The 22912-nt window shown below is 64.6% G+C and overlaps 2 protein-coding genes across 2 annotated transcripts; one reads left to right on the top strand and one right to left on the bottom strand.

Moving 5' to 3' along the window:
* The first annotated feature begins 557 nt into the window (after nucleotides 1-557).
* Nucleotides 558-10616, top strand: Agxt (alanine-glyoxylate aminotransferase). The gene is made up of 12 exons (XM_005411147.2): nucleotides 558-922; nucleotides 3098-3689; nucleotides 3789-3981; nucleotides 4864-4928; nucleotides 5430-5530; nucleotides 6168-6238; nucleotides 6710-6794; nucleotides 7417-7512; nucleotides 7968-8037; nucleotides 9436-9531; nucleotides 9831-9959; nucleotides 10307-10616. Exons 2-12 carry the CDS (start codon nucleotides 3381-3383, stop codon nucleotides 10412-10414), a joined length of 1323 nt encoding a protein of 440 aa, XP_005411204.1. The 5' UTR covers nucleotides 558-922; nucleotides 3098-3380; the 3' UTR covers nucleotides 10415-10616.
* Nucleotides 10617-12361: 1745 nt separating this feature from the next.
* LOC102013118 (chromosome unknown open reading frame, human C2orf54) lies at nucleotides 12362-21405 on the bottom strand. The gene is made up of 5 exons (XM_005411145.2): nucleotides 19006-21405; nucleotides 16143-16368; nucleotides 14607-14760; nucleotides 13457-13813; nucleotides 12362-12761 (listed from the first exon to the last, which is right to left on the bottom strand). The coding sequence occupies exons 1-5, from the start codon at nucleotides 19487-19489 to the stop codon at nucleotides 12669-12671; spliced, it is 1314 nt and encodes a 437-aa protein (XP_005411202.1). The 5' UTR covers nucleotides 19490-21405; the 3' UTR covers nucleotides 12362-12668.
* Nucleotides 21406-22912: the final 1507 nt, after the last annotated feature.

Genomic DNA, 22912 nt, shown 5'->3' with positions numbered 1-22912 from the left:
CACGGCCTGCAGACACCGTCATCTTACCATGTGCTCCACCAGCGTCTGCCTCCTGAGCTCATGCCGTGCCCCCTGCTTGACCTTGTTCAGCCTTGATCACCTCTTGAAAGGCCCTGGCCCCAGTGCAGCCACATTCTGAGGGCTCGGAAGCCGGGGCCTCTACAGGAGCCCACGGGTGACAGACTCAGCAGAGCCCCGCAGGCCCAGCTGCCATCTTTTCCCTCGACAAAGTCCATTCTGCGCGACTCTGCCCGGCTCTGGGCCCCTGGGCCTGGCCCTAGGCTCCACCCTCACACCCCATGCCCTCCCCGGTGAGGCCGGGAGGTGGCTTTTCAGCCTGGCCACCTCGCGCTCCTGCCGGGCTCGCGCTCCTCTGCGAGTGTCTGCCACATCTGTCTGTCCCGGGCCAGCGCATTGGTGCCGGGAGCCTGGACGCCTCTCCCCGACATTCGAAGCTGTTAGTTCTCTTCAGAGACGCTCGAAGATGAGTGGCAGAGAAGAAACAAGCTGAGGAAGAAGTGAGGTGCCGGCCCCTCTCACAGGGCGGACAGAAAGGAGCCCGAGGGTGGTCTGCACCCCGACAGTAAACAGGGACCTAATCAGGAATCAATTAGCTGGCGGTGGTGCACACCTGCCATCCCAGCACTCAGGAGGCTGAACCAGGGCGGTCACTGAGAGTTCTAGCCCAGGCTGGGCTATGTCAGGGCTGGGGGAGATCAGTTTCCTGGGTTTAAGACAAGCCAACTGTGCCTGCCTGTGGGGTGTCTAAGGAGACCCTCAGGACAAAACAGCACGGGGAGGACACACAGGCCCCCGGGCCGCAGCTCCTCTCACAGGACAATGTGTCCGAAAGCCCTTGAGATGGGGTGAGGGTGGGACCTGCGTCCCCCTGGGGCAGAACCCAGCCCGACAGGATGAGCAGGTGGGTCTGATCCGCGCGGGTCCTCGGTTAAAGTCCACCCGCTGAGGGCACAGGTGCAGGGTAGGGCAGGGAGCAGGGTCTGGGAAAGCACACCTCTATGGGCTGTGGGGAGCCGGGTGCGCTCCCCGTTGCACCCACCGGAGGGCGCCCAGGAGGCGCCGCGTCCTCGTCCGCCCGGATGCCCGGGCGGGAGACTTGCATCCTCCTGAGTATGCGCCGCTGAAGCCTCGGGCCGCCCGTGCCTTTGGAAACCTCGGGAAGCCGTGGGAAGCCTTCGGAGGTGCGGAGCGCAGGGTGGAGGAAGGAAAGACGGGTTCCGCCCCGGGCCGAGCTGAAGCAGGAGGGTCCCGCAGAGAGGGCGTCCACGCCGCCCGGGGCCTGGGAGGCAGCTGCGGGCGCCGGGCACCCTGAGCGCGCCGAGGTGGAGCCCGCGCTGCGAGGACGCGCGCCGCTCTGGGGCGAGAGACGGCTGCGTGTGGCGTGCAGACCCCGAGGCGGCCTAAGGCTCTGAGGTGGGGCGGGCCCCCGCCTGCCTTGCAGAAGCCACAGCCCTCTGTCCATCCCTGAGGAGGGAGAACGCGGCCTCCTCGGTGACCTCCCGCCTCTCCCCAGGAAGGTTGTGGAGAAGGTTCCAGGTCCCGGCTGAGAGCCTGGAAGAGCTTGGTCAGAGCTGCCCAGAGGACCTCGGGGCTTGTGTTTTCGTGATCCCCAGCTGAATTTTGTGTGGAAATTAACGTTGATCTTAGCTGGATCCGATTCCAACTTACAGGAATGCCTGGGATATCCGCTCAGAGTCCGCAAAGCCCCGAGCCGTCTGCTGAGGTTGGCAGATGCAGAACGCACGTGGCCGCGGGACTTGGGACCACCCTGTGTGGGGAGGTTGAGGCCTGTGGCTCAGCCCCTGTGGACGCTGTGACAGCGTCACTTTAGCAGGGAGGTGGGAGCTGCTGGCCCAGGCAGCCCTATCTCAGGCGGACCGGCGTCCCCACCCGCCCTGCTGAGTGTGGTTGGCAGCGCCCAGGCTCCCAATCAGCCTGTGTGCTGAGGCGACGCCCTCCCGTGTCGCAACACCTGGCTGGCCCTGACGGTGTCAGCTCGGTGGCCACCCCCAGGCTTCCCGCTCACCCCTCCCCGCCTGCACCCTGCCCTCCCTCACTTCCTACCTGGCGCTCGCAGAGGGAGGGCCTGCCAGCACGGTGGCCGTAAACAGGCGTGAGACAACATGAAAGGGCGTCCAAGGTCATCCGGAGACTCAGACATTCAAACAGTGGGGACAGCCCGGGGGGCGTCGAGGGAGCAGAGCCGAGAGGGACAAGTGTCCAGGAGAGGGGCACCGTGGGCAAAGGCCACGGAGCCTGCTGGGTGGGGGCCCGGGCCAGCGCAGGAGGCCTGAGGGGCTGGCGAAGGACAGGCTCGGGAGAGGGAAGGCAGGGAGGCCTGGAGGGGCGCACAGGCGGGAGGCCCCAGGGCACTGTGCCCCAGCGAGGCACAGCGAGGCCTGCGGTCAACACAGAGTAGGGGAATGGGCCAACAGGGCTGGCAGGGCTGGGGCCCGACTCGAGGCCAGAGTGCACGCTGTGCGGAGCCAGGGAGCAGGCCTGGGGGCCGCTGAGCCAGCCGGGGCTGCCGCTGCCTCTCTGCCCACAGAAGGACCCTGGTGCTTGTTTGAGGCTAGGAGCAGTGGCCCATGAGCCCGAAGGCAGTAAGCACACTGCTGGGCAGGACGCGTGGGCTGCAGAGTCCACGGCCCCACACCCACCAGCCCAGAAGGTCCCGAGGCTGGGCTCCTGGGCTCAGGGAGTTTGGGACATGCGGCTCTTCCTGCCTCTGCCCCTTGGGTGTTTGCCATGTGCAGTCCAGGCTTGAGGCCCTCAGGCACAGAGGACCCTGGGAAGTGCTTCCTCCCAGAGGTTCGGGCCCAGTGTGTCCCAGTGGGGGTGCGGCGGGCGTGCCAGTGTGGCAGTGCGTGGGTCAGTATGTCAGTGTGAGCATAAGTATGTGTGTGAGTGACCAGGTGAGTGGGAGAGTGTGACCGAGTGCCAGTGTGCATGTGAGTGGGGTGTCCACATACATGGTGCACACACACTTGCTCGAGGAAACCCTTGCTTCGCCATGGTCAGTGCCTGCACACCCACACACATCTGGCCCACCACATCTGGCTGCATCTTCTTGCAGATAAAGTTTTATTGGAACCCAGCCATGCCCGCTGTCTCAGCTCTCAGACTGCGCCAGCTGCCACACAGCCTGGGCATGCGACTGCTCGCTGACCCTCTGCAATGAGTTTTCAGACCCTGACTAAGCAGCACTCACGTGGCTGGGGGTCCCAAGGCTGTGGGAGCTGATCTGCCGCTCCAAACCCAGTGCCTCTTTGGGCTCAGAGCTCCCCGCCCACCAGGGTTCAACTCCCAGGCTGCTGGTCTTGACAGCAGGACAAACAAGGATAAAGGTTCAAGGAACAATGACAGAGGTGTGCGACAGGGGACAGCAGAAGCCCATCGATCAGCCTCACCTCTGTGACCAGCGCAGGGCCAGCTGGGATATGTTCCTGGTGCTGGCCAAGGCCAGTCCTTCCCTGGGGCCCCAGGTGGCAGTCTGGGCGCAGACCATGGCCTACCAGCTGCATGTGGCCCCGCCGGAGGCCCTGCTCAAGCCGCTCTCCGTCCCTAGCCGGCTTCTCCTGGGCCCTGGCCCCTCCAACCTGGCTCCCCGTGTCCAGGCAGCCAGCAGCCTGCGGATGATTGGGCACATGCACAAGGAGATATTCCAGGTAGCGAGCTGCCCCCGGGGTCGGTCTGCAAGCCACCTCCCTGCCCACAGAGGACAGGGCAGAGCAGCGGTGTGACCCATGTGCCCCCCGCCGCCCCAGGTCATGGATGAGATCAAGCAGGGCATCCAGTACGTCTTCCAGACCAGGAACCCTCTCACACTGGCTGTCAGCGGCTCGGGACACTGCGCCCTGGAGACAGCCCTGTTGAACCTCCTGGAGCCAGGGGACTCTTTTCTGGTCGGGGCCAACGGCGTATGGGGGCTGCGGGCTGCAGACATTGGGGAGCGAATCGGTAAGGGTGAGGCAGGAGGGCAGGCAGGGGTAGCCCTGGCTTCACTGGTCCAGCAGCACTCACCCCGAAGCCACAGACCCTGAGGGGCAGCAGCACAGTGGGCCCCCGGTCCCCAGACTTGGAGTGGCTGTGGGCAGGCCATAGTCTCCTGGTCTGAGCCCCTGCAGCCCTCGTGGTCTGCAGGCGTTGCTCTGCTCTGTGAAAGCGTGGGTTTCAGGGCTGAACCCTCCCCAGTCTCAGAAACAGCCTTGTCTCTGGGCTCTGCACAACCCTGAGACACAGCAGCAGGGACAGCTGTCCTCCCCGTCGAGACTCTCCAAGAGGCTACGGACAGCAGGAGCAGCAGCGAGCTCAGGACAGGCCGTGCCCGCCACCCCGAGATGGTCCTGGACAGCCCAGGAGGGTCCTGGCCACTCCCTGCCAGTCCACGCATGCTGTGTTCAAGGGGAGCCAGGGTTGGCCCCGCACAGACCAGACTTGGACTAGCCAAGCCATCCCCTGCAGCCCAGCTGGGGCTCTTCCCTGGCACATGCCCTGCCAGGACTCTGCCCAGGGGCCACACAGGACACAGGGCTCTGAGAGGGCAGGCGGGGCCTGGTCCTGGCACTGTGCCCTCAGCAACCCACTCATCCCCCCGGGGCAGCAGATACTGGGTTCTCTGTGAGGGGCCTTGGGCATGGGGAGCCGGCAGGGTGACGCGTGGTGCTCACTAATCACCATGGGGCTGTGGAGCCAGGGAGCCCGGCTCGCTGCACTCTGGGTGGGGCCCTCCAGGAAGCACACCTCTCACTGAGCACATTCTGCTTCCCCTGGGTGCCAAGGTGGGTGGGTCAGCACCATCCCTGCCATAGGAGCTGCTCACTGCCACCCCCACACCTGCAGGAGCCTCTGTGCACCCCATGATCAAGGAGCCTGGAGGCTACTACACACTGCAGGAGGTGGAGGAGGTACAGGGCGCGCTGACCGTGGGGTTGGGGGCAGCGGTGCTGGCACCACCAGGCAGCAGCAGGCCAAGGGGCTGGGGCAGTGGCTGGCCTTCTGCCCTTTCTGGTGACCGGGACCAGCCACAGGAGACATTCACATCCCTGAGAACAGGCGGGAAGCCTGGTGCTGTCTGGTGGGGAAGCTCAGTCAGGACAGTCCTGTGGACAGGGCCAGCAGGTTGGAGGCAGGAGGCTGAGTCTGGGGACTGGGAGGCGGGACCTGTTCCTGGCCCCCAGCCACCAGCACCCCCTGCTTCCTGCCAGCCAGGCCAGTTGTGACCCACAGACCATGGGGCACCGAGGGGCACTGTGGACCTTGTGGCAGCCCATAGGCGGACAGCAGCTGGGGCCTGACTTCCTTTTTGCCCAAATCACCCATTCCAGGGGACGGAGGGCTGTGGGGGTGAGCCTGCCACCTCCCAAGGAAGCCCGTGCACTGTCCACAGCCATACCCTCTGCCCTCAGGGCCTGGCCCAGCACAGGCCGGTGCTGCTGTTCCTGACCCACGGGGAGTCCTCCACCGGGGTGCTGCAGCCCCTGGACGGCTACGGGGAGCTGTGCCACAGGTGGGCTGTCCCCGAGCCTGGCAGGTGCTGCGGGGGCTGGCAGTCCCCAAGCCCAGGGTAGCAGGTGGCCCAGCCGCCCCTGCCCGGTCAGGCCCCTGCCCTACCTAAGAGCCTCTTGGGCCTCTGCTCCATGTGGGCGGAATCAACTGGCTCATCCCACTGAGGATGACCCAGGGCCTGCATCGGGAGCAGGGGCTCTGCGGCTGGATGCCCCGCGGCTGTGGAGGGGGTGCTGCTCGCTGCCTGTAGCCCGGCCACCCTCCCCTCCCACCTGCAGCCTCCCCACCTCACCCCACCTGAGAATAAAAATCACCACCCTAAGCTGGGCTCAGTGCGTCCACCTGCCCACCACAGCTGGCATGGAACACACTGTCCCCAAAAGCCTGGGTGGGGAGTTGGCCTCGTGGCTGCTGGAATCCGGGCTTTGTCCTTTCCACCCGGGCTGCAGCCGGGCAGCTGAGATGGGCAGTTGTTGGCAGGCGGCAGCCTGACCTCTTCCCTAGGCCCCTGAGGCCTCTCTGCCCTGGCTGCCCCTGAAGAACCCCATGGGACCTGCGGGGAACCAATCTGTGTCCTGACCCTCCTTGAGGCCCCCAAGCCCCGTCCTCCTTCATCCACTGCCCTCTGCCTACCCCAGATACCAGTGCCTGCTGCTGGTGGACGCCGTGGCATCCCTGGGCGGGGTCCCCATCTACATGGACCAGCAAGGTGCGCACTGTGGCCAGCACTGGCCTGTCTGGCTCAGAACATCTCCAGGGTCAGCAGCGCCCGCCCCTCGCTGGGTGCACATATTCGGTTCTGTTACTGCAACTAAATGCCCGAGGCTGGGTGACCCAGTGGCCCTGTCGCTCCTCCAGGGCCACCTCTTCCAGGGCCCCCAACACAGGAGCCCTGGGCACATAGTGGCATGGGGGCGGGACCAGCTCCTAGTGGGTGTCGGGGAGGCCAGGGGCCGCGCCAGGGCAGGCAGGGGCTCTGTCCTCACGTGCAGGGCTGGCAGCGCTGTCCCCAGGTGCCACACTCTGCCCGGGAGGGGCATGCTCTGCTCAGATGCTCTGTTGAGCCTGGGATTCAAACCCAGGACCCCCTTCCTGCTCCCCACCCTTCACCCTGCCTTATGGGATGTAGCTTGGGGCCGGCCTGGCTGGGCCAAACCCAACCGGAGCCTGTGCCTCCCAGGCATCGATGTCCTCTACTCCGGCTCCCAGAAGGTGCTCAACAGCCCCCCGGGCACCTCGCTGCTCTCCTTCAGCAACAGGGCCAAGTGAGTGACCCGCAGGCCTGCCTGGACCAGCCTGGGCTGTGGTCTGACCGTGCGGCCGTCTCCATGCTGCCCCGCCAACTGCCTCCGGCCCTGGTCTGGGTCAGAGGAATTGGGGAAGGGGTTCAGCAGGCAGTCACCATCCGGCCACAGCCCGGCCACGGGGGTGCCTGTGGGACCTGGGGACCTGGGTGGGATCAGGACCCCAGCACAGGACACCAGGGATCAGGCTTCTGTGTGGCTGCGGGGTCTGGGAGGAGGGGTCTGACCTGGAGCTGGGAGCCCCACTGCACACACCCTCCAGACCACAGATGCATTTAAAGTGTCCAAGGGGACAGTGTCAGGGCCGGGCAGGGCCGGGGGCGGCTGTGAGGCTGCCTGCCCAGGAAGGCGCCATCAACCCCAGACCCGAACCTCAGTTTCCCTCTCATCTGGGTAGGTTGGAGCTGCCAGTGCAGCAGACCCTTGGGTCTTTGAGCCAGCAGTCACGCTCTGTGCCTGTGGGAGGGGGCGGGGAGAGCAGGAGGCTGGCGACCTCTACCTGCTTGGGTCCGCAGGGTCCTCGGGCAGGCACGTGGGGAGGGCCGCCGGGACACAGGGCGGCTCTCGGGGTCTCTCCCTCCAGGCACAAGGTCTACACACGCAAGACGAAGCCCGGCTCCTTCTTAATGGACATCAGGCTACTGGCCAACTTCTGGGGCTGTGACGATGAACCCAGGATGTGAGGCCGGCAGGGACGGGTTGGGGCACTGGGGTGGGTGAGGTCCTCGGCCCCCGTCACCTCGATGTCCTACGGACAGCCCTGAAGCCCTGCCTAGGCCCTGCGTCTCCCCAGGTGTAGGCCCCATCCGCCTCCCCATGAGCCCCATCCCCCCCGGGGCTTAGGTCCTGCCCCTGCTGCATCCTCCCTTCCAGGCCTCAGTTTACCTCTCAGAAGGAGGGGGAACCAGAGGCTCCGTGAGCCATCTTGGCCACAGCCCCCTGTGCCACACCCAAGGCAGGGCGTTCTGGGCCTTGGTGGGGGGGTGGCGGCCGCCTCCAGGTCCCGCCCGTCCTGCTGCCCGCTGCCCTCCCCGAAGAGCTGCTGCCCCAACAGCTGTGGGTCGGTGCCAGGAAGTGGCTGCTATTGCAGGCTGGCATTGAGCAGGCACGTGAGCTGGGCCCCTGCTGCCACAGGTACCATCACACCACGCCCATCGTTGGCCTGTACAGCCTGAGGGAGAGTCTGGCACTCATGGCAGAGCAGGTGTGTGGAGGGCTGGGTATGGCACATGGCGAATACAGGCCTCTGCGCGGTCCCTGCCGCTGCACCTCCCCGTGTGCCCTCCCACTGTGGTGGAGGGGGCCCGGGATGGGCAGAGACAAGGGCACTGCCCAAGAGGGCCATGGGTGATGGCCGGGCTCACTGTGTGCAGGGGGTGTAGCCAGCCATGGCCAGGCTGGGAGCACAGGGCCAGGGACAGAGGGGATGGGCAGGGCTGGAGGGAACAGGGCGGGCACAACTTGCAGGGAACCCAAGCTGCTGGGGAGAGGGAGCCGGGCACAGTCTGACAGGCACCACAGGCAGGGCAGCAGGGCTGGCAGAAGCAGCTGGGCCATGGTGAGAGCCGGGCAGTCCATGGTCACGGAGTGCGGGGTGACGGCCTCTGGCCTCGTCATGACAGAACATGCCTGTGGGCAGCTCAGGGCCAGTGCGGGGACAGCATGAAGGTCCAGCTGGCTTTCTACAGATGTCTCACACAGGAGGCATTGGCCACCACCTCCCAAGGCCGCCTCCCAAGCCCGCTGACCCAAGAGTGCCAAAGACACACATGCGGGGCGGGGACGGGTGGCACTCCTGTGGTACATGCAGCTTCCAGGGAGCCAGGCTGAGGAAGCTGGGTGTGATCAGGTTGGTGGTTTTGTCTAAGGCTGAGTCACTGTCAGGACCCAGAAAGCCACGTGTGGCCATGGGCCACTGGCTCTTCGGGACACAGGACAGGAAAGGCGACCGAAGCACTGCCCACTGTCCTCTGGGTCCTGATGTCCCAAGAAGGGCCACCGCTGGCCACCAGCCCAGAAGCAGGACCTGGAAGGGCCCTTGGCTGAGGCCACTGTGTTTCCCTCCCATGTCCCCTCAAGCTGCTGCTGCAGGGCAGGATGGAGCAAGGTGTCTATGCGCTGGTGGTCACCCGCACCGTGCGTTTGTGCCTGAGGGCTGAGGGCCAGGCTGAGCTGGGAAGGGAAGGGAGAGGCGGAGGGAAGGGCTGTGGGGAGGTGCAGGCCCCGTTGGCTCCAGTAGATTCTGCTAGTGGAGTTCACTGAGCTGAAGGACAGGAGCCGAGGTAGTCAGGGGACAGCAGTCACTGATGGGCGAGGCGGGGCTGGGCCCCAAGTGGCTTGGTTGGGGGGGCCAGGAAGGGCCACCCCTGTGGGAAGAGTGAGCCTGCTCTGACCCAGCCCAGCCCCGGGCTCTGCCTTCTGCAGTGCCCTCTGTGTCTCCCTCAGGCTATGCCCACCTCCCTGTTTCCTTTGGGACCTGCACTGTGCCACCACCCTAAGCAGACTAGCCCCTACCAGCCGCTGCCCCAAATGGGGGATCCTGTGCCCCGCAGCTGCCGCAGGCACCCTCTCCCTGCCCCCTCAGCATCCCCTCTCCCCACAGGGCCTGGAGGCTAGTTGGCGGCGACACCGTGAGGCCATGGCGTACCTGCACGGCCGTCTGCAGGGCCTGGGCCTGCAGCTCTTCGTGAGGGACCCGGTGAGGAGGGGCGGGAGGCTGGGGGACACGTCCCCACCACGGTGGTGCACATGCATGGCAGGGATGGGTGGCACTGAGCCACCCATGGGACAAAGTGCCAGTGTTGGTGGCCACACGCCCTGGGGGGTGTGACCTGCCCCCGATAGGGACTGCAGCATTCCCAAGCCTTTAGGTGCTCCGGCACCCCATCCTGGAGCCGTGTGGCCACCCTGCTCTCCAGGACAGTCAGGCTGGGCGGGTGATCGTGAAGGACATGCAGGGTATGTGGCCCATGCGGCTGAGCGACACACGTCCCACAGGCAGCTCGTTTGCCCACGATCACCGCTGTGGTTGTGCCTGCTGGCTACAACTGGAGGGACATTGTGGACTACGTCATGGACTCCTTCAGCATCGAGATCACGGGCGGCCTGGGCCCCTCCGCAGGGAAGGTGAGGGCCCCCACACTGCCGGGGCACTGTGGCCTGAGCACCAGACTCCTTCCCACTCCGGGGCCTGTGTGCCCCAATCCACACGGGCATCAACGGCCCGGGACAGCAAGGCTGCCCTGGGGACGTCCCTTCCCGAGAGCCTTTCCCACCCACTCAGCATGTCCTTCCTCCCATCCCCATGGGCTCTGGGAAACCTCAGGCCTGCATCTAACGGACTGCTGGGTCAGCCATGCTGACTGACCTACAGTGACCACCGTGTTGGCCCCTTCTCTAGCTCTGTGCCATGCAAAGGGCAGCTCTGGCCTGGGTTCCTGGCTCCCCAACATCTGCCCCCCTGTGCCCACCAGGTGCTGCGGATTGGCCTGCTGGGCTGCAACGCCAGCCAGGAGAACGTGGACCGCCTGGCTGAGGCCCTGAAGGAGGCCCTGCAGCGCTGTCCCCGAAATAAGCTGTGACACTGCCCCTGAGCCTCCCTGGCCTGGGATACAAAGAAGCCAGCAGGCCGTGTGGCCCCTAGGCCTGAGGCCAGGAGAGCTGTGCCTGACTCTTCTCGCCCCAGCGGGGCCACTGGAGAAGGACTCACTGTGCTTTCCACAGAGCTGCTGTCTCTGTGGCCACTGGCCTCTGGGGACATTCAATAAACCACTGGCCAGCATCTCTACTGTCTTGGTTACTTTTCTCTCATTGCTGATACAAAATACCTGATGCCCAGAATTAAGGAAGGAAAGGTTTGTTTAGCTCACAGTTTGTGGAGGTTTCAGTCCATACTCAGCCTCCATGACAATCTGCAGGGGCCCAGGGGACAGCTTCTATGCCTGGCTCTGCCCGGGACCTTGAGCAGCTCTGTCTCTTATGAAGGTCAAGGTGGGGTGCCCTACACAGTGAGCTGCCGCAGGCCCAGCGCAGGCTCCAGTCTCCTCCCTGGCCCTCACAAAGCCCCAAGGCCAAGTGTGTGAGCTGAGCGTGCAGCACGGTCACCAGCAGGGAGGGCAGCAAGGCCCCGGCCACTCTTTTCCTGACCGAACCCCACTTGCTGGCCCAATCCACGCAGATGCTGCCCATGGCCCCAGGGCTGGTGGCAGCACTGCCACTGCCCCCCATGAATGCGCCCCGCTAAACACTGGGTCACAGGGGCAGCAGAGGACATGGGAATTCAAAGGGAAACACATGCATGTCCCAAACACAACAGGCCATCACACTCCTGACCAGGGACTGTGCAGAGGGAGGTCTCGGCTGGAAAGGGCACTGAGAGCCTCAGGCTTCCGCTACTGGGCAGACACTGCCAATGGCAGGAGGAGGAAAGGACGGACAGCGTTAAACCCGCTGGGCACTGACCCCAGCTAGGGAGTGAAATGCACTGCGGAAGAACAAGAGGAGGAGACCCGGGCCGCGCTGCCAGAGCAGGCCTTGAGCATGGCTCAGACGGGCCTGGGTCACTGGAGGTGGCCCTTGCCAGGCCCTGTACTTCTACTGCCACGTAATGTGGCCTCAGGCTCTTTCTGCTCCTCTTTTCTGAAAGCCTTGGGAGGAACTTGACCTGGGATCACTGTGCCTCACACAGGCCCACAGGTGACAGTCAGGAGGTGGCTCAGCCTGTGCCATCCACGGCCGCCTGGCTCTGGCTGGCCCTGCCTGGTGAGCCTGTCTGGGTGGGGACACATGGCTCTGGTCTGGATCCTCCCAGCTGTGACTTTCATCACTGCCTTTTCCTAGGCAGGGCCACCCTGACTCACACACAGCACCCAGGTCCTCCTGGGGCGCTGGACTCTGGGTCCACCACAAAGCAGACGTGGGCCTGATCCTGACCTGTGTGCCTCCTTCTTAGAGAGGAGACGATGCCACTTTGTGCCGCTTGTGTGGGTGTCAGCTCTGGCCTGGGGCACTTGCTTTAGTCGTGTAGCTCCTCTCACACCTGGTCCTAGGTTCTGAAGACACAGGTAGGGGACTCTGTGGCACATGCTGGCTATGGGAGCCCAGGGCTGGCTGTGGCTCAGACCCCAAGGGATCAGTAGGATGGAGAAGTCAGGGTCCCCCTGAGCTGGGGTGGGGGAGTTTACTGGCTGCAGGCAGCTGCTGGGGGCGTGTGGGGGAGGAGGGCAGCAGGAGTGGAGGTGTAGGGCAAGCTGGATGCCAGGGGAGGACCTGGCCTCGTAGAGGCACATCCACGGTGACAGGCAGGGCCGGCGGGGGCAGATGGCTTGGGGATGGCCATAGGAGCCATGGGGCCCCTCTGTGGGCTTCAGTTCCTCTGCAAACCAGGAAGTGGGGACCCCTGGGGAGGGGTCATTCTCACAGCACACAGGCGTTGAAAGCGTCCCGTGCACACCAGCCTCCCACTGGAGGTTTCCATGTTCCCGCCTGGAGACAGCACAGGGCCTCTCCCTGTGCCTACAAGACATTAGTTTGCCCAGGGGCCCACAGCCCAATTTAATCACCAAGGAGTGGCCTCACACAGGCCAAGCAAGCCCTCCAGCACTGGTCCCCGAAGACTCAGTTTTCCTGCCAGGGTCACACAGTGGATCATCCGGGTCCCAGGAGGCACATGCACCTTCATCCCAGGCCTGCAGGTGAGGGAGGCGGCTGCCACCCCGAGGCCTCCGCCACCCAGCACACTCAGACTGTCCCCGCTGTCCCTAGGACAGCCTGCGGCATCCCTGAGGATCCAGCCCCTCCACCACCCCTGTCCAGGAGAAGCCCACTCTCCACGGCTCAGGTGTCCATGCTGCCCAGGCTCCTGGTCTTCCTGAAGATGCTCTGCATGGCTGCGACGCGGTCCTCGTCCTGGATAGTGAAGACCTGGAACTGCAGGCAGGAGGGCGAGGGTCACAGACATCGGCCACATCTGCCCTTCCCGAGTCTGGGCTCCTGCCTTGGGGGCGCCACCTGGGGGTCCTCACACACAGGGCCTGGCCTGGCTGACAGCGGAGCCTCGCTATGATTTGGATCTGAAATGGCCCTTTCCGGGAAGCGATTGGAGACTGGACCCTCAGCTGCCTGCTCCTGGGGCCTGGGGCCTGGTGAGAAGAGGGGTCACCGGGGCGTGGCCTGAGAGTTTGTGTCCTCTCTGCTTCTTGGCTGCTGTGATGCAAGCAGCTCCCCTCCACCCAGGCCCTTCCTGCCTTGGCGCTATTTGAGCATGGATGAACATGAGCCAGCGCAGGCTCTGTGGGATGAGGGGCAGTTGGCAGAGCAGTCAGGTAACCCTGAAAAGCAGGCCCACAGACGTAAGGTCCTGGGGCCATGGGTGAGCAGAGATGGGGCCCAGGAGGCCCAGAAAAGCTGCATCTCACAAGGGACGAGGCCCAGCAAGCTGGGGCCTTTGACATTCACCACGTGAGGGTCTGGGGGCAGTGCATGCTGCCCTGGCTCCCAGAGAGCAGCTCTGGACCCAGGGGCGACCCCACGCCTGGTGATCCCTGCCTCCCATCTGTGCTCAGGCTCTGTCCCTGCCCTCACATGACCCTGGGTCTGTGGAGCCCCTTGGCCAGCTGGCCCACCTTGTCCAGCAGGACATCGAAGTAGGCCGTGGCCCAGTAGGCAGGGTCGCTGGCCGGCAGCTGCAGGAGCGCCTTGACTCCGTGGCCCACGCGTGGCGGGGGGCTGCGACCCAGGTGAGTGGCATGGATGCGTAGGGCAGCCTCTGGCTGGCGGGCAAAACTCTCTGCGTGCTGGTAGACAGCGCCAAGATCCAGGTCACCTCCCTGCAGCAGGTCGCGCTCGGCATGGAGGAAGTGCGGCAGCGTCCTGGAGGCCAGGCAGCAGAGCAGCACCACCAGCACTCGGTACACAGCGCCCTGCAGCTCCGTCCAGTCCTCGGGTGCAGGGAAGAGTGCGCACGCCCACAGCAGCACAGTCTGCGGACAGCACAGAGGTCAGGCCTCCTGCCTTCATCTGAGTCTGGACCAGGCCCCGCCCCACCTGCTGCCCCCACCTAGCAGCTCTGGGGCGTCCACCCTCTCTGCTCCTTCACCCCCACAGGGCCCCTTCTTCCTCCTCTCTGGACCTCAGATCCTGCGGGAGGCTCACTCCACACTCTGAGCTTCCCTCGTACCCTTCCATGGAGCACCTACTCATTCTGTGCAGGCCTATCCAAAGGGCCCATCCCTGCGGCATCAGGGAAGTGCACCCAGCACCTTCTCCCTTCTGCCTTGAGGCCCCTCTCCTCTACCAGCTCCTAGCACCATCAACTTGGGAATCAGACACCCCTCATGTACCCCACCTCAGGTGCAGGCCCAAGAGGGCAGCAAGTGGCCTGAGGGACATGGCTCTGGGCAGAGCTAAGGTCTGAGGACAGGTCGGTCACCTCCCCTCAACACCTGGCAGGCCAGGCCCCTCTATCTACAGAGTACACACCAGGCAGGGGACCTGGCAGTGCCCCGCAGCCCATATACTGGGTCCATGCCTCGGCCCTGCCTCTCCTGTGTCTGCCACGCCCCTATGGGACCCACCCTGCCCTGTCCAGCACCCAGGCCGGGCCCAGCTCTGTGCTGCCCACCCTGAGATCTGACCTGACAGCGTTCCCAGGATAGCAGGGCCTCAGAGGTCACTAACTCAGGAAGGGACACACCTGGGTGCCCCACCTGTGCCTGGGTCACAGATGCAGGCAGCCAAGGTAGAGCTGGGCAGCCATGGCCTTTCCTCACCTACCTTCAGGTGGTTGAAGGTCAGGCCAGGCTCCCGGCCACCGTCCCTCCAGTGCTCGTGGTTGACCCGATCGAGGATCGAGAGGCTATCCAGGCGATGGCCCCGGAGGGCACCCAGCTCCCCAAGCAGCTGGGTGAGCAGGTAACCTGTGCAGGCCCTGAAAGCCAGAGCAGGTAGGGCTGGGCTCCTTGCAGCCCAGCTCCCAGCTGTCACTGGAAGAGCATCCTCTGCTGCGGTTCCTGCGTGTGCAGGGCGCCTGGACCCCACCCGTCAGAAGGCTGTGCCCAGCAGTGGGTGTGGGGCTGTGCTGCCACCCCCAACTTTCTCAGGGGTGGCCTCAGAGCATGAACACTAGCACCCAGCCTGTACAGACACCCAGGGGTATGCAGGACATGGGAGCCCCTGGCAGTCCACCTTTCAGTGGACAGGAAGGTCCTTGGCCCCACCCCGCTTGGACAGCGGCCCTGGCATCTGGGAAGAGGCACCACAGGCCTCAGCCAGGCAGGAGCATTGGGTGCACCCAGGGCCCCTCTAGGAAGACAGAGCCACCTCCATGGCGGCTGGGGCAGCCGGCAGGCTCAGGATCCCCAGCCATGCCTGCAGCTGTGGGCATTGCCCCAGAGGCACCCACAGAGCACCTGCTGAGCGGCCAGGGCTGCACCTGCGCTGCCAGGCCTGGCTGTCATCCTCCCCAGGACTCGAGAGGCCACTCTCAGTTATGCACAGGAAATGCCTCTGCTCAGCCTTCTGTGGCAGGCCGGTGGGCACTCGGCAAGCCTGGCCACAGCCCTGCCCTGCAGTTGAAATGGGCGGGGGTCCTCACGGGCTCCAAAGAGCTACCAGAAGGGGGCCCACCCCTCCCTAAAGGAGCTAGGGGAGAAGCCAGTGCCACCCCAGGGTTGTGGGCAGCTGGAAAGCCACCTAGCCCATTGCCACACCGTGTTCTGTGTCCAACCTGTCTCCAGGGGGCCCAGCCACTGCCCCCCACAGACACTGATGGAGAACCTGGAGGCCCTCCTGAGCCCACAGGCCCCCGAGGACAGAGACTGGGGATCCAAGGAGGCACCACCAGAGGCCAGGCCAGCAGGGCTGTCTATAGCTGAACAGGGGTTGAGGGACCTCCTGGGAGTGGGGCACAACCTGAAAGGGCAGCCCAAGCTGGCGCGCAAGCCTGGCACTCACATCTGACTCTGACCACCATTGGCACACAGAGCCGACAGCCTGGTATTGGGCCAGGTGAAGAGGGCCCCACCCCAGCTGCCCTCAGGTCCCGGACCCACCAGGCCCCCACAGCCACTGCCCTACCCCGCCCAGGAGAGGACTGAGGCGCAGCTGCCCATGGGGTGCCCCGCATCCTGCTGGAGGAAGCCGGATGGACCCCGACTCCTCTCGAGGTGCCAGCCACTTCGTGAGACACAGAGGCCTCAGGCAGCGGTGGGCAGGGACCACAGACGCTCTGTCTGGGTGGGCAACCCGGCGTGGCAGCCCCTTCTCGCCTATCCCCAGGACCCTGAGCCCCAGGAAAGGCATCTGCCATACCTCCAGTGCTGGGCGCTGGCGGGAACCAGGTCCACCCCGTGGCCAACCATCCTTTTCAGGGTGCCCTCAGGGAACCCAGGTGTGAGCCAGGCCTCGTGCAGGCCAGGCACATCGCACTTCCTCCGCAGCGCGGGCACAATGTTGAAGCGGATCTTCCTCCAGCCACTGGACACCAGCAGGGACAGGTGCAGCTGCTCCTCCTTCAGGGTGGCAGCGCTCAGCAAACCTGTGAGGACTGCGTCAGGCCAGCTGCACACCCCTGGGCCCCCTGCCACCAACAGGCCTTTCCACCTGCAGCCCTCCGTGCCCTAAGCCACAGGTGGCTGTGCCGCGCCATGACACTTCTGTGGGACAACTGTCAGCGTGGTGACTTCACCGCACTGGAGTGTGAGCAGCTTCCCTGTGAGGCCCCCCTTTGCCAGGCCCCTCACCAAGCCTGGGCCCCAGCCTGGGGCCACATCTCCATGCCCAGGACCAGCAACTCAGTCAGACTCAGTTCCATTCACCACCAGGCAGGGCCAGGGCAGCACCAAGGGCGAGGGCAGTGGCGGACCCAGCCCTGCCCTGAGCTGGAGTTGGGAGCGTGCTCTGCAGAGCCGCTGTGAACTCTAAGCCCCAAGCCTGAGCCCTGAGCCTGCAGCCCCTTGCTGCAGGCAGGGAAGAGAGGGCTCCAAGGCCTCCCTCCCAGGCTTCTCCGTGCCCCAGCATCTTCTCAGCATTCGGGAGAAGCTGTGGGTGCCCCACATCCCAACCCTGGGCCTGTGCACCCCCAGATGCCAGGAAATCTGCACTCAGGCTCCCAAGAGGGGAACTGTGCAGACAGTGAGGACAGACAGACATGACTGCCCAGCCCCGGCTGGATGGCACAGAGACCAGGGTGGGCCCCTCCTCCCCGTCCCAAGAGCCTCCTTGTAGCTGACTCAGGTACGGGCACCATGCTGTCCTCACATCTCAAGGGAGGGACTGGGCAGCAGAAGACATCAGGGAGAGCAGTGTGTGCGGAAGACCCTGCTTGGGGGCTGACCATGGCTGGGCCAGCGGCTCTGAGATGACAGAGCGACCTGGATCTTACTCACACCCAGACCTGCCCTGCACACTGAGTGCCGTCTCCCCCGCGCCCCTGTGCCCTGTTGCCCACACCTTCTGGCTGAGAGTCTGCCTCCCAGCGTGGCCCACGTCACGGACCCACAGGTCCAGGCCACCCAGCACTGCATGCTCCATGCAGAGCAAATCAGCACCAAGGGAGGAAGGCGAGTGGTTCTCAGGAGCCAGGACAGGTGGGACACAGGCCCATGGGGTGGGCAGGATCCCACGGAAGGCCCCAGACACGAGCCCTGGGAGCACTCTGAGGGAGTGGGGCAGCGACCTCACCATCCCAGCCTGGCCCTTCAGGACGGACCCTTAGCACAGGCCCCCTCCCGCGGGCCACCCATCCCCCAGCCTCAGTTTCCCTATCGGTGACTCCCTGGGCCCCTCTGGATTCCATGTTTGCGGTGCATCATCTACAGCCACCTTCTGTGGCTTTGTCCCCTCATTGCCGTAGGTCACGTGTTCCTTCTGTCCCTGAACTGGCAGCCTGGCAGCCCCACTGCCCCAGCTGGTCCCACCGGTTCCAGGGTGGGGACAGCCTGCTCTCTGCCTGGCCGCACGTTGCCCTCGGTGATTGAGCGTGGGGAAGCAGGGCCCGGGTTTTCCTGCACACCCAGCACACCCATGGGGGCCACACAGCGGGGGTCTCTGCCTCCCAGCCAGGGGCTTCCTGGGCATGTGAGGGTGACCCCCATTGTCCCAGAGCAGCCGGAAGCTCCTGCTCACCCAGAGCAGATGGCAGGGCTAGGTCAGGACAGATATGGTCCTGCCGAGCTTCTGTAGTGATTAGGCCAGGAAATGATCAGACATGAGGGGCTGCAGGTGCTCTGGGAGCAGACATGCAGTGACAGGGTCTCTAGTCACCGAGAGTTGGTCCACAAACAGGACGCCCTCCAGGCAGGGCTGCAGAGCAGCTGCCTTCGTGGCATGGAGTCTGTCAGGAGCCCCAGGTCTTCTGGTCCTACACCTGTCACAGCTGCCTGGCTGTGGCTCTGCTGTCACCATGTCCTCTAGCAGCAGAGGACAGGGCTCCTGAGGGGAGGCAGAGGGCCTGCTTGGAGCCAGGCCAAGCCCAGTGCTGGCGACCCCCCGTCTGAGCCCTGCTGGGGGATACTGGCTGCCTCAGGCCCAATCGGGGGCTGCCTACCCAGGCACAGTGTCCCCACCCTAGGGTCAACAAGACTCCAGGGAGAGACAGAGGCCAGGCCCTATGCGTCTGGAAGTGCCTGGCCCTGGCACTACATGGGGCTCAGGGCACCAGTCAGCAGCTCAGCCACAAACCGGGACAGACCTAAGCACTCAGAGCCCAAAATCCCTCTGTTCACGTGTGCACACTGGTGGGTCCAAGTGAATACACACAAGCACACACACAGCCCGGTGCAGTGTGCCAGAGACAGGAGGAAGGGTTGGCTCTGAGCATGCTCACAACAAGCTGCAACCAAAACCAGAGCCAGTGGCCCAGAACCCTTCTAGGGATCCTCCTGGAGCCAACCAGCAAAGCAACACGAGGTTACATTTGCAGCTACTGAAACAGTAATGTCCTGAAAACCTCAGCCTCCAAAACACAGGACGAAAGGAGCACAGCAAACACACGTTTCCCTGGAGGCACCCAGCGCTGGGACAGAGCAGGGTCTGCCAACACACACGCCAACACACACACTGACCGTGCACACCACACACACACGCACAGGAATACACGTGTGCGCACAGGTATCACCGCCCTGTGTGCAGACAGCAGCCCCACACCAGGCTTGCTGAGGGGCCGGGCTGCTACCTGGAGCAATGAGGCCGTGGTGCTTGCAGTACACGATGGCAGCCACCAGCAGGTCTCTGAGGACACGCAGGACTTTGCTGGGCATGATGTAGCCACAGCACCTGGTGCTGCCCTCCGAGGAGGCGCTGAAGACATCCTCCATCATCCAGGGCTCCAGGCCGGTCGCTCCCCTGGGGATGCCCAGGCGGCAGAGCACAGGGCCATCCCCTGGCTCCGAGGCCCCCTGCTCCTCAATCAGGAGCGCACTGGAGTCCACCCGCAGCAGCACTTGCATGTCCAGTGGGTCTTCCGAGGAGCGCAGAGCGAACTGGAAGGCCTCCAGGTGGTGAGAGTAGTCTACAAGGAAGCGGGGGTCCAGGGTGTGCACATGCTCCAGCAAGGTGAGCAGGACGTCCTCGGCACGCTGGAAGTCCTGCACGCGGGACACCTCCCGGGACCGGATGGCCTGCAGGTAGTGGTGCCACAGGGGCACCTTCACAGCCATGGCCAGACAGCCCTTGGACTGCTCTGCCAGCTGGTGGACAGGCCGGGAAGGCAGAGGGGAGGCACCTGCCCAGGGGAGCAGCAGGTCTGCAGGTGGGGCGCAGCTCCAGCCGGAATTCCAGAGCGACAGCGCTAGGCACAGGTTAAATAACTGAGTGGCAGCCAAGGCTTTGAAGTGGGTGAGTCAGTCCCCAGCGATTAGGAATGTCCCAGGGGCCGTCCAGGGGGCCGGGCCGGTTACACCCTCAGTCCTCCTCCTTCCAGACTAACTCTCTGGTCTCGGGCTGACACCAGAGTGTGGCTTGTGCTGGGAGTGCAGGCCTGGCGAGGGACTTACATCCCTGGGGTTTCTTCCCAATTCCATCCCAACAGCAGGTGGTGGGGTCTCTGGAAATCAGGCCTTTCTTGCCCAGCTTCTCTGCCAGGCTGGAGAGACACAGGTAACCCCATGCCTCAGATGAGGGGACGCAGGCACAGCCACCAGGCCCTAGGTGGAGTGGTAGCCTCTCTCTAAGGCAGCCTGGAGAGCTACAGTCACTCCCCACCCCTAGACACCTGCGCCAGCGGAAAGGCAGAAGCCTGGAAGGGGTGTGTGAGAACTGCCTCTGCCAGCTGTCCTCCACCTGCCTGGCCTGGGCGCCTCGGTGCCACACTGCCGGCCTTCCTGGGAAAAGCTGCCATCACCTGGCCTAGGAGCTGCAGCCCTGGTTTAGGGGCCGGCAGGAGCCTCCCCTACCGACCCTGGCCCTGGCTGGCCATATGCAGAGAGTTCAGCATGCAGTGTGTGCATGACAGAGACGGCATCCCTGCAGCCACCAGGACCCAAAGAAGGTTGAGGGGTGGGCAGCCAGCGCATCCTGGTGCTTGGAAACCTCTGGGGGACGCAGGTCCCTGCCCCAAACCTCCAGGGCGAGTACAGGCTCCCTGAGGCCTAGCTCAAGCCTGGCCCCTGGGGTTGCCCAGAGCAACATGCTGTGTTGTCATGGCCCCTGTCTCCATGGGACTCTGTGAGGCAACAGATGGGCCTTGCACCCAGTCTAACCCTAACCCTGCTGGGGGCCTGAGCTGCAATACTGGGGCTTCGGTGGTGTCTCCAGCTCTCCCAGCCTCACTCCTTATGCCCACAGTGTCCAGGCTTGCCCAGGACTCAGCTGCCCCTGCCCCCAAACTCACAGGGCTCTGAGACCTGAGGAAGGTGCTGCCTGATCCTCCCTCACCAGGCCCCCGGGACACAGTGTCCTCCCTCGCAGACTGGGGGACACTGGTCCTCCCAGATCTTTGCCCTCGTCAGAGCCCCCAACGGGCCTCTCCCCCTTTGGCCCCTGGCAGTGCCACCCTCAGCCCCCATGACTGGACAGAGTCGGCTGCCTCAGGGTGTCCTGGAGCCCGGCCAATGCCTGTACCCGGCATGGATGACACTGGGAAATGGAGGGCGAGCAGAGTCCTTGGGGAGCTGGAGCAGGCCCTGCCTGGACCTTCAGGGACAAAGCAGGGAGGCCTCGTGGAGCACAGAGGACAGGGCTGCTGGTGAGGAGCACAGCACCGTCCCAGTTGCCACGAAGGAGCCGTGCTCCAGAGGCTGAGGGTCCCAGTGTGGCCAGAACCGCACGGGGCACACGGGTCCCAGAGTGACACGGGCAGCGGCGGGCTGTGCCCAGGGCCCCAGGAGCCCAGGACAGAGGCCTCAATGGCCGGGCCCCTCAGGTGCCTCCTCAGCTCAGTGGCTTCGCCATCCGTGGTGGCACCCTTCTGTCTCTGCCTCTGTCCTCATGAGGACCCCTAGGCGTGTCTGTGTCCCCTGCCTCTCCTGAGAACAGTCAGGACCGCATTCAGGGCCACCAGCCGCGCCCTGCAACTCCTGTCACTGTCCTTACTCTCTTGCATTGCAAGTACCACTCACAGGGGCCAGGCACCAGGAAGTGGCCTGTACGTGGCCAGCCACCGTGGGCACCATCTAACAGCCACGGAGGGTACCTCTGTGGTGCTGCTCTCAGCCCTGCACACATGAGGGGGGCACTGCCCACCCGCCTGACCAGGTCACCTCAGCTGGTCTCCAGGGTCACCCTGGGAGGCAAAAGTGGCCAAGGCAGGATGCACCAGCAGACAGATGCTGGCAGTGCCCTGGGAGGTCCACTTGGGCCCACACCAGCTGACACTGGTGGGGCCTGGGGGAGCCCTCCTTGGTGGCAGGGGCACCCTTCTCTCTACACGGCCTTTCTCTGCCAGGGCAGCTGGTGCAGGACAGATGCAGAAAGGGAGCCCAAGAAGCCACACCCTCACTGTGTGGCCTGCGCAGTCACTGCCCCAAGTCCCGGACAGAATCGAGGGAGCATGTGGCATGGACCTCAGGCTGCCTCCGTGCCCTGGCAGAGCCAGGCAGAAGCCAGCCACCCCCAGCCAGCAGACAGACGCCTATCCTGAGGACGCCAGTGTCCTGCAGGATGGTGGCCCAGGGTCTGGGATGGAACAGCAGGTCACCACACTGGATGGGGTGGGAGGAATTGGAGTCATTCTGAGTTGCATTTGGCTTGTAGGGACAGTCGAAAGCTTGCTCCTTCATCTGGAACCCCAGCCTGGGGCGTGGCCCTTGCACCCTCGGAAGGAGAAGCAGAGAGAGCTAACAGGCTTCCCAGTGGCTGGCACTCCCGGGTGGTTACCTCATCACTGGCCCACGCATGGCCTGTGCCCAGGGTGTGTATGAGAACGCCATAGCTGCGTGGGCCCAGTCTCCCATCTGTGGGTTTGGGGTGAATTCCCACAGGAAGGACAAAGTTGGGGTGGGTTCAGGGGACCCACAGCCTTGCACAGCTGCAGTAGCAGGACAGTGGGCTGGTGCACAGGGCAGCACTGGCCACAGCAGGCAGCCGAGGAGTGGGCTGAGCGGGGGTCTCTGTCCCTCCCCATGGGGCCACCGCTCCAGGGAAGCCAGATGTCCACGGCCACCCAAGAAGGCCACTCCAGGGGGACGTGAGAACACAGCTGGCAAATTAAACCTCAGGGTGGGGCATGAGAAGGCCCCTGGTCAAAGCTGGCCTGGATCCTACGACTACCCCTGACTGATGACCACCACAAGCTGACCTGATGCATGCCCGCTGGAACCAGGAAGCCCTGGGCCAAGGAGTGAGGTCGACAGTACAGGGAGCACGAGGGCCAGGCAGAACCTCAGCGTGGCTCCAGGCAGGGCCCAGGGACAGCAGCTGCCCGGCCACTCCCTGTCCTCACATGGCCAGCATGGAGTGGCAGACCCTCAGTGCAGGGGCTCAGGACGCCCTGCTGGCCACCCCTCTCCCAGACCTCTCCAGCCAGGGCCTCACCTGGACCCCGGCCAGCACCGGGCAAAGGCCAGCGGGAGTGGTGTCCTAAGCGGCCAGGGCCTTGCAGGGACAGCAGCTCTGCCTGGGAGGAGGGGCCGAATGGGTGGGCC

This window comes from Chinchilla lanigera, unplaced genomic scaffold, assembly GCF_000276665.1.
Source record: "Chinchilla lanigera isolate Chin_1 unplaced genomic scaffold, ChiLan1.0 scaffold00141, whole genome shotgun sequence".
In the NCBI taxonomy this organism is placed as follows: domain Eukaryota; kingdom Metazoa; phylum Chordata; class Mammalia; order Rodentia; family Chinchillidae; genus Chinchilla; species Chinchilla lanigera.
The sequence above is the reverse complement of the archived record's forward strand: the minus strand, read 5'-3'. Positions and strand labels throughout refer to the sequence as shown.

Excerpts from the sequence above, each read along its gene's own strand:
- Agxt (XM_005411147.2), top strand. The coding sequence starts at position 3,381 with ATGACAGAGGTGTGCGACAGGGGACAGCAGAAGCCCATCGATCAGCCT. Across the intron at positions 6,239-6,709 it reads CATCTACATGGACCAGCAAG|GCATCGATGTCCTCTACTCC; the intron begins GTGCGCACTGTG and ends TGTGCCTCCCAG. Across the intron at positions 9,532-9,830 it reads AGCTCTTCGTGAGGGACCCG|GCAGCTCGTTTGCCCACGAT; the intron begins GTGAGGAGGGGC and ends CACGTCCCACAG.
- LOC102013118 (XM_005411145.2), bottom strand. The coding sequence starts at position 19,489 with ATGGCTGTGAAGGTGCCCCTGTGGCACCACTACCTGCAGGCCATCCGG. Across the intron at positions 16,369-19,005 it reads CCACGGCCTCATTGCTCCAG|GTTTGCTGAGCGCTGCCACC; the intron begins GTAGCAGCCCGG and ends CAGTCCTCACAG. Across the intron at positions 13,814-14,606 it reads TGACCTTCAACCACCTGAAG|ACTGTGCTGCTGTGGGCGTG; the intron begins GTAGGTGAGGAA and ends TGCTGTCCGCAG.